The sequence below is a fragment of the Lontra canadensis genome, unplaced genomic scaffold (assembly GCF_010015895.1).
Source record: "Lontra canadensis isolate GAN:19392208 unplaced genomic scaffold, GSC_riverotter_1.0 scaffold17, whole genome shotgun sequence".
Classification (NCBI taxonomy): Eukaryota; Metazoa; Chordata; class Mammalia; order Carnivora; family Mustelidae; genus Lontra; species Lontra canadensis.
In genome coordinates this window covers 1,505,932-1,515,784 of record NW_022631011.1, presented here as the reverse complement: position 1 = coordinate 1,515,784, position 9,853 = coordinate 1,505,932, and the positions used below count along the sequence as shown (strand labels likewise).

The window sequence follows — 9,853 nt, the reverse complement described above, 5'->3', positions numbered from 1 at the left end:
AGAACCAGGGCTCTGACGTGCTGGCTCCCCGACTCACCAGAAAAGGGGGAGGGGACAGGGCAGGGACAGTACCCTTCCCTGGTCTTGAGCACCCTAAAAATGGGGATGGCAGCTTAGGCTCCTTCCAGCTTTTGAATTCCCAGGTTTCTACTTACAGGCCCTGCATCCCTCCATCATCCCTCTTTAGTTTCCCGTTTATCCCCGCGGTGGCAAGTGACCCTGGGAGGACAGGCTCCGCCTAGCTTTGGGCTGGCAGGGAGAGGGCTGGGACACTAGTTCTCCACAGATGTCGTGGGGCCCTGCAATATTGGGTCGATGCACACCCTTCCTAATCGCTCCGCTTCGCTGCCACCCACCTTGCTGAGACCGAGTCAGAGAACTAGGGTCACACTCTGCGCAGGCCCGTGCCTCCTAGTCACCGCCAAGGTCCCCGGAGACGTTAAGTTAAGGAAGAATAGTCTCTCTATTAGCCCATGTTCTCCAGAGAGACAGAGCAGTAGTAGGATGTGTATCCAAACAGAGACTCATCGAGAAGAACTGTCTTGTGTGACTGTGACCGTGGAGGCTGAGCCGTGGCACCTGCTGCCTGCCGGTAGGAGGCCGAGGCAAGCCGCAGACGACTCTGAGTCGAAGCCTGCCCACAGGCAGAGCCCGCGGGGAGAACGAGAACCCCGGTCCTGGGCTGGAGATCCAGGGCCAGCTCAAGCAGGTAGGCAGGAAATGGACAGAGTCTCCCTTTCTCTGCTCTTTGTTCGCCCAGGTCTACTTTGAGTCAAAGACTAATCTCAGGCGGAAACCCTTTGAGGCACATCCCCCAGTGACATTTCCTCTGGGGACCCTGTGGCCCAAGGATCCATCCTGTTAGCCTCCCTGCCCCCACCCATCTCCCAGCCAGGTCTCTCCTCCCTCTACCCCCTGCGGGGCAGCAAACCCCAAGCACCTGGCAGGAGACCTCTCCCTTTGGGCCTCCTGCTTCTCCCCAGCCCGCCTGCGCCCTGGGGGAATTCCCCCACCAACAACCCCTCCTGCCCTAGAAGCATCCTTCCGCCCAGCAAATAACACAGCTTCCCTACACTTGCCGCCTTGTCTCAGAACCGCCGGGCGCCCTGCCCAGGTGGCTGGTCTTTCATCTGCTTCCTGTATCCAGCTTGCATCCCGCGTTGGTTTCTTTTGAGCAAAGCCCTGCCCTTGGGTTTCCTGAGCCACCTGTTAGCTGTGTGACGTTGGGCAAATTAGTTAAACTCTCTGTGCTTCAGTTTCTTCATCTATAAAATGGGGTCATCTTAGCACCTGCCCCACACGTCTTTACGAGGATTTAATGAGCTGGGATATGTAAAGTACTTGCCATGTCTGCTATAAACACTAGCTGTGATGCTGATGCTTTAGAGAAAATCCTTGCGGTCCATAGTCTTTCTCCTTGGTCCTCTTTTTCTCCACTCCCTCTCCATTTCCTAGAGAGTTTTCCAGGCCCTGTCAAGGTCTACTCTTCCCCTCAGGCCACCCCAGCCATGGTCAGCCACCACCAAGGGTCTCTGCCCTGTCCCCCAACCTGTTCCTGGTGAGTGGTGGAGCCAGCAGGACAGAGCCCTGGTTCTTGGATCCAGAGACACCGATGGAATGACGTGGAAGGCTACAGACAGCATTTTGGATCACCTCGCTTGCGCAACGATGAGAGATTCAGTAGGAGGGCTGGTAAGTGAGACCTTAAAACCAGACTTCCGGAATCTCACCGCTCTGTAATCGACTTTCCTCACTCAGTTGGAGAGTCTAGAAGAAAACCACACTGAGGTCTCTAGGCCAGAAGCACCGAACTCCTCTTCCCTTCAGCTCATAAGGAATATTACCTTCCTCACCATCCAGGGGCCCCTATCCAAACTTCCCCTGTTAAAATTAGGGCAAAAAGACTCTTTCCTCCCTTCCTCTCCAGGCCTATCTCATAGGTGCTCTTTACCCCCTTTGTCCAAAGCTGAGAATCCCCCTCCTGCTCCCCGAACCCCCTTACCTTGCCCTCGAGGGACATTTGGGCACCTGCCAGTGCTTGATGCTTGGGGCCGTGCTCTGCCATGGGGCTGGGACAGAAGGGGGTACCCGTTCAGGGTGCCCACGCAGCACGAGGGGTCCTCAAGACGTGGGGCACCCACAAAACTTCTGACCTCATCTAGTTGGACCCCACATAATCAGAATCCACAAAGCGTGTAACTGAGCTAGGCCGAGTTTACTTTTATCAAAATCTTGGAAGAAAAGGGTTGTTCAGCCAAAGAGCCGAGGAAATAAAATTGGAAGGTTTATGTTTAACCTACTTAAGAGCAGAAGTGTTTTTCAGGCTTTGGTGCAACAGTTTGTATGTAAATAGCTTGTGCTAACTGCAAACGAGTCTTATCTTTTCTTTGATGTGGACCCCCCAGGGATATTTATTTGGCAATACAATTAAGGTTCTCTCCCAATATTCTTTAAAGCAGGAGAGGAAAGATGGAGAGAGGATAGGCAACCTTGTCCCTCAAGAAGCCATCCTTATAAGGAAGAAGTTCCGAACAGGGGAAGCTGTCAGTGTTGGGGAGGTGGTTCTGGGGAGGGAATGAGTCGGTCCGGTGGACCCGGAATGGAAGGGAGGTTCTGGGGGAGGAAGAGACGGGACTTTCCTTTGTTTCCTTCACCCTGAGCCCCAGTGAGGGGCTCTGTCTTGGCTGGAGCAGGGATAGTGCCCAACGTCACCCAATTGCCAGCAATGACCTGGGGCGTTGTTGGCAGCAGGGCTTCGGGTGAACCGGGTTCAGGAAGGGCCGTTCCAGAAGGAAGGGTCTGTTCACCCTCGCCCTGGCTGGTGGCTGGGTCTCAGCTTCGGAACGGACTGCTGGTGTAGGGAGCCACTGCCTGCTGCGCGGGGAGTACTTTTCTGCTTGCGGCCAGGACTAGGGGCGGGGAGGGAAGTTCGGTGGGAGCTGTATTTAAGGGGCCTCACTCTTAGCTGTGGCCTCCCCTTTGCAGGAGCCTGAGGTTGAGCTTGCCCTTAAATGTTGCACCCTGGCCTTCTTGCCGGCTTCACCCTCATCCCAGCCTTGCTTTCTGCCCTCTAAGAGGGGGGTTCCAGTGATTGCCTACAAGGAAGAGACAGGACTCGAAAAGCAGAGCGTCCTGTGCGTGTCCCTCCTTCTTTCCTCGGGGTGGAGAGCAGCGGCCGGCGAGGACAGAGAGCCGTCCTCCCCAGCCACCTCGGGGGTCCTGCCCCCCACCTCTGCCTGCAGCCTCAGCACTGAGTGGTGAAGGCCTGTGGAACCCCAAGTGACAGGACTTGCTGAGGGTCCCAACCCTCCCTCGCGTGAGGGGTGCCCAAAGAGCAGGGCTGTGGACATAGCACCTGACAGGTGTTGGATCCTGCAGGCCCCCAGGCTCCCCTGCCTAGGCCCCTCCCCACTGCCACGCCCCTCTCCCTCCTCTCTCCCTCTACCATCTGCACAGAAGGCCTAGTTCAAGCCCAGTGGTGCCCCTATCGGGCCCCAGGCTGAGTCAGAGGCTCACTGAGGTACTAAGTTCCGGTGCACATGAAGCAAGGGGGGGGACTAGCGTGGGGATTGGTGATGTGGTGGAGGGGTAGGCGGGTGACAGGGGACCTCAAGCAGACAGAAGGGAGGGACAGTGTATGGGGGCATTGCTGGAGGGCCACCTGCTGCTCGTGGAGCTGTGGGCTGCCTGCCCGCCATGGGGATGGCCCCAGGCCTGAGAACTTGGGGAGCCAGGCTGGGGGGAAGTGCTCTTGAATGAGCCAAAGGTGTGACCGTTGTTTATGGGGTCTTCACAGCCGAAGTTCCATTAGGTCTTGATGCGTCCTTTGTGAGGAGAGCAGAGGAGGCAGTGCACGTAAGGGACAGAAAGAGAATGGACTAAGGTCATGGGGTGTGTCAAACCAGGCCTGCCCTATCTGGGTAACACTGGGCTGACATTGGGCCCCTGAGTGGCATGACGACAGTGCAGGCTCTCCCTGTCCCAGCTTTGATGGGAGGCACAAGACAGCAGATGCCACATTCCACAGTGAGGGCACGTGCTTCTTGCCCGACGGCAGGAGGAAAACTGTTTTCAACTTTGAGCTGATCATCTTTCTCCAGCTTCAGACAGAACGGAGTGGCCGAGAAGGAGGCCGTGGCTATGGGGATAGGACCCTCAGAAATGGCTGTTGGTGTGGGAGCACCCCCTTCCTTCTTGCTGCCCTCTTACCCAATCCTGGGGACCAGGACTTCAACAGGGCTGCCTGGAGAGGGGAGGAGTACACCTCATATGAAGATAGTGTGTCCCACCCCATCCATAGAGATCCCAGGGATGAGGTGTGGCCTGGCTGGCTGCTGATGACAGAGACTAATGGCTTGAATGCCCAGCATTCGTCAGATCAAAGGATGCCCAAGGACCTCCTCTACAGGTGTCTTAGTTCCTAAAAAGGAGACAGATTGGAGGGCTGAAGGGATGGAGAAGAACTCCCAGAGGCATCCTGCCTGTCTGTCCTTCCCCAAGGGATGGGAACTTGGGGTCAGCAAGAGGGGGAGGGGGAGTGACAGTGCACAGTGGGGAGAGAGGGGAGGGACTGCCCCCTGTGCCCACAGCGGTGCACACATGCATGAACACACACGCGTGCACTCCTCCTTCCCTTCTGGTCCCCCTGTGAGAGGACTGAGTTGCTCGTTGAGATCAGATGAATTCTAAGTGTGACTTTGGCCCTTATCTAGGAGCTGGACATTTCAGTGGCGGAACTGTAATGGGCTTTGGGACTTAAAGTGGTGGTTGTTACTTTTTATGACCTACGAGAGTTCAGAAGAGTTTCAAGGCTTGGTGAAGGGGGCAGGGACAGTGGTGGGGAGGTGGAGGAGGAGGGTGGAGAGAGCCAGTTCCACAAAAAGCTGTTTCGTGATTACTTCTCCCCTACTCCCACCCCAGCCCCCATGAGTCCTGCTCCCTTGTCCGACATGCCGGACACACTCCCCCTTCAGTGCCGGCACTGAATTCAAACTGCCACAGATGAACTCATTTCGTCCCCCCGGTGACCTGTGTGGTGGTAGTTCAGCCTGAGTGCACCAGTGACCAGGCTTTTCCAGGTCCTGCCCCTCTCCCTTCTGTTTCTCTTCAGTTCTCTGGGTCTCACCTGTGTTATCACAGGTGAGAACGACCAGTGGGCACCTGGCAAGGCTTCTCCTTAAACGGTGGAAAGGATCATGTACATTTTCACAGGCTCATAAATCCCCCCAGAGCTAAAGCACTTCCTCCTGATGTTTTTCTCCATTTGCCACTGGATTTATTGGAACTGGGGGAAAGGATGCATTTCTTAGTGAGCAGACGCCGAGATGACTTCTTTGTGGGGTGTGGCTGGTAATAATTTAATTAGCCCAGCTTTTTGGGGAAAAACACGTTAATTAGTTATCGCTTAAAATACACCACCTCGATGGCCTCTTCTTCCCCACCTCTATGCCCCGGGTGAAGCCCCAGTTTCCCATCCACACTTGGCAGCAAGTCTCAGCCTGGTTTGTTGCTGTTACTGGAAAAGAAAACACAGAAGGTTATTTCAGTGCTGCACGGGATTATGACCCATGTTGATTGATTCCTGTAGGTCTGGGAGACTGGGGAAGGGCAGGACGCCTCAAGTAGTCACCCACAGTGGCCTCCAGAGAACGCGAAGTTCTGGGCCACCCTTCTGGACCCCAGTCCCACTCCAGGAGGCTTTGAGAAAAGACTGCTGAAACCCGAGGTGGAGGTCAGGAGCATCTTGGTGAAGGAGTGGGAGGGACGGCCTCCAGCCCCTCAGACGGAAGGGAAGAGGTCTCTCCAGGTGAGCCCGTCCCCCCGCTTCTTGTCCAGCCACCTGCCGCAGTTGAAGATGGTGGCCACGCCGGTGCTGGTGTTGGTGACTTCCACCTTGTCCACCAGCCAGCCTGAATAGTAGCCGCTGCTGTCATGTTCCACTCGTACCTTGCGCAGCTCGCCCAGCTCCAGCGTCTCCAGGAAGAAGCGGTCGGTGCTGCCCCGCTCAAAGAGGTTACGCATTTTCTGCTTCAGCTCCCGCTTGCCCGTGTCCCCGTTGGCCCCAAAGATGGTCACGAAGACATTGGCATTGGTGCCTGCCCCTGGCTCATAGCCCGTCGTCACGATGACCTCATACTTGACTGGCACCAGGCTCTGGATCTTGCTGGCGAAGCTCTCAATTGTCTTGGTGACCTCAAATACCTTGAAGTACTTCCTTTTCCTTTTCAGGGGGATGAGGGAGTCACAGTTGAAGAAGTACCTAATGGGGAGGGAGAAGGCTCTGTGGACACCGGCCGAGGCTCCCACCCTCACCCTTGGCCCCGGGTCCATACATGATTCCTTCTCCAGGTGGCAGGATATTGGGGCTGGAGATGTCTGCATTGAAATACGAGGATGGAGCCTTGCTTATCTTAGAATTCACAGTGAGAGGCTTCTCTATCCTTGCAGTTGCTCCTAGATTCTTTTACCCCGCCCCCTCTATATTCCACGTGCGATCCACCAGCAAATTGCATTGACCCCGTCTTTAAAATAGGTCCAGAATCAGCCACTTGAAAAAGTATGCGTTAGCCCACTATCTGCTCTGCTGTCCCTCTGGTCCAAGTCACCAGCACCTCCCCCCTCACGACAGATCAGACTCCCAGCTGGTCTCCCTGTTTCCTGCGGTCCATTCTTTCTTTGCACAGCAGCCAAGTGACTCTGCAGACATGTAAGCCCAAGAATGTAATTCCTCTGCTCAGAACCCTCTAATGGCTTCTTAGGTTAAGTAAAACTCACCTCCAAGACCCTTTGTGACTAGACCCTCTGCCTGGTGTTTGCCTTCCTGACCTGGCCCCTGGCCTTCTCTAAGCTCACTCCACAACAGCCAGGCGGTCTCCTTGCTCTTTCAAAGGGACTGATGAATATTTCTACCCAGTTTTGTCACCTTCAGAGACAGCTGCAGGATCCAGAGTGACAACCCCAGGCAAAGCCAAGTGGAAACGTCACTGGGGAATGTGTGCTCCCAAATCCCTTGCACTGGGCTGAGTTGAACTATGAGTGTGTGTGCATGGCCTGTAGAGTGAAAGGGGTAAGAGAAAGTCCTTATTGAAGAAACCACCATAAGCAGAAGCAAATCTAGGGACAAGAAAAATGGTCTCAGACCAAAAAGTCCCCTCTCTACCCCCACCCCACACAATGCCAATTTTAGCCTCTGGGTAATGGTAGTGAGCCCAATAATTCATCACAAAGGAAGAAGTCAGAGGGCATGGTGGGAAAATGCTGCACTGGGTCGCCCCAGCCCTACCACCCGTGTGACCTTGGACAAGCCAGGCCCCCTACTCCGACCTTGGTTTTCCCATTGGCAATGCTAGAGGTTTGAACTGAACAACTGCTCTGGTTTCTTCCCACTCCCAACTGCTAGAATTTTAACAGCTTTGGAAATAAGCTCTCCTGGCACTGACTGATGACATCAGGGTGGTAGCCCTGAGAGGGCGTGCCCACTGTACAAAATCAGACCCCTCTTAGATGAAAATCCGTAACTGCGAAAAGAGTTTGCTTTCCTGCATGCTTCCTAAATGCTAAGCCTTTGCATTCTTGCGTCTCATTAGTTCCCACAACAACCCAGAGCTGTAGGCATCATCCTCCCATTTCACAGAAGGGGAAACTAGGTCTTGGAGGAGAAAAGTCACCACCTAAGGAGAGCCAGAACCGGGCCCGGGGCCCAGCCTTCCTAGCCACCCGAGGAGCCTGCCACTGAAAGACACGGGGAGGAAATCCTTGTTCTGCTTCAAGATCTCTCTTCCTCCTGTTACCACTTGATAAATGCGGATTGTTGTTACATGCCACATTTTCTTAGAGGGGATATAACTTCATTCTTTGTTTAGACATTCTTTAAAAATGTATTTCTTTATGCAAATCCTCACTGATATACATAATTCTATATAAATGCACGAATCATGTGATCACATGCGTGTTTTTCTAAATGCACTCTTTTTCTTCTTTTCGCTTGGCTCTCTCTCCTTTTTCCCTCCTTCCTTTCCACTTCAACATCCCACCTTTACCTCAGATAACCCATGTAACAGTTGCGGGTGTATCTTGCCAAATTTCCTTCCATTTCACCCAATCCTGCACAGACCCACATAGACACAGACATATGCGGGACGTCAGTGTTCCCTTTACAAAATGGCATCGTATAATATGTGTTTTCCCATATCTTACTTTTCCTGGGAATTTCTCCAAGTCATCTGGTACATATTTAATTCATTATTTTTAATGGCTGAAAAATATTCCCTTGTATAGCTATATGGAAAAGATTTCTAATATATATAATTAAGATCACCAAAAGGTGGGACCCTAGGGCTTTGTGGAGTTAAGACTCTAGATGTGGAAGGACACAATCCAGGCTTTTCCCACTAGAAATGAGGATAAGGTCATCAGAAAGAATAAAGGCAAAAGCAAAGAAAAACGAATGAAAGGAAATTAAATATATTTGAAAAACATGTAAATATGATCACGCTTCTGTGAACAGTGTGTAATTTGAATTTTTATAATGACTGTATTTTTTTTTAAGATTTATTTATTTATTTATTTATTTGAAAGAGAGATACAGAGAATGCACAAGTAGGCAGAGCGGCAGGCAGAGGGAGAGGGAGAAGCAGGCTCCCCACTGAGCAGGGAGCCTAATGTGGGGCTCGATCACAGGACCCTGGGATCATGACCTGAGCCCAAGGAACCCACTCAACCGACTGAGCCACCCAGGTGCCCCATGACTGTAGATTTTATTTACTAGAGAGAGAAAGCACACACGAACAAGGAGGGGTAGGGACAAAAGGAGAGCAAGAAGCATATCCCATACTGAGCAGGTAGCCTGACTGGGGACTCATTCCCAGGACCCTGGGACCACAGCCTGAGCTGAAGGCGGACACTTAACCAATGGAGCCACTCAGGTGCCCCAAAGACTTATTTATTTATTTGAGGTGTGGGAGGAGCCGGGGGGGGGTAGAGAATCTCAAGTAGACTCCATGCTGAGCTTGGAGCCCAACGTGGGGCTCAATCTCACGACCTTGAGATTATGACCCGAGCGGAAACCAAGAGTCTAACATTCAACAGACTGTGCCACCAGGGCACCCCAATATGATTGTGTGTTATATATGATATTGGGCTAAAACAATAGTTATTTTTGGTTTAAAAAAGAAAAGAAAAGCCCCTGTGTGGGTCCTTGTACCAAAATCCTGAGGATCTTAGTGGTGAAGGAGGACTGGTTAGGAGGAGGAGTCAGAACTGGAAACGGTTAAAAAAGAAAATTTGAGATTACTGTGTTTATGGGAGATTGAGATTAAACTCTTTTGTAATTCACGGAAGCCCAACTATTAACGGAACCGCGGACGCAGACACACCGTCCCTCAGGAACCACAGGCTTGCACCCTGCCCACGCCAGCAGGAGTACCACCTGTGGGAGTGTCCTGAGCTGGGGCCCCTGTCAGCCACCCCCCCGCACCAGACGCCAGGGAACATCCAGCTCTCTTCCCAGAAGGGGACAGTGAGCACAGGGAGGTGATGGGTAACTGCCTGAGGCCAAACAGCTGGCCAGATGACAGCCCTAGTGTCGGGGGTCTGGACCCCCTGCACCTCCCTTCCCATCGGGAAGTTCCCCCACCCCATGGACATCCTTCCTACCCCTCCAGCCCTGGTGACATTGTGACAAAAGGCTATACTCTTGAGAGTGTAGGAATGGCAGCTTCTTTCCACTGGAAGAGAAATCCCGTAACTTGGCCCCTGGACTGTGGGGTAGGAAGTTCATGGGCTGAAGCAGTTTTTCCCTTCCTTCCGAGACTGGAAGGTGCTGGGTGGCGCTGAGATTTTGGGCTCCCTCTCT

At 53.0% G+C, this 9,853-nt stretch overlaps 1 protein-coding gene across 1 annotated transcript in view; it reads right to left on the bottom strand.

Annotated features, from left to right (window-relative positions):
- Positions 1-5,752: 5,752 nt before the first annotated feature.
- Positions 5,753-9,853, bottom strand: part of LOXHD1 (lipoxygenase homology domains 1) — a 150,038-nt gene continuing 145,937 nt past the window's right edge. The window contains exon 40 of the mRNA XM_032859476.1: positions 5,753-6,259. Within this exon, the coding sequence (XP_032715367.1) occupies positions 5,779-6,259 (481 nt within the window). The 3' untranslated portion in view covers positions 5,753-5,778. The remainder of the gene's footprint in view (positions 6,260-9,853) is intronic.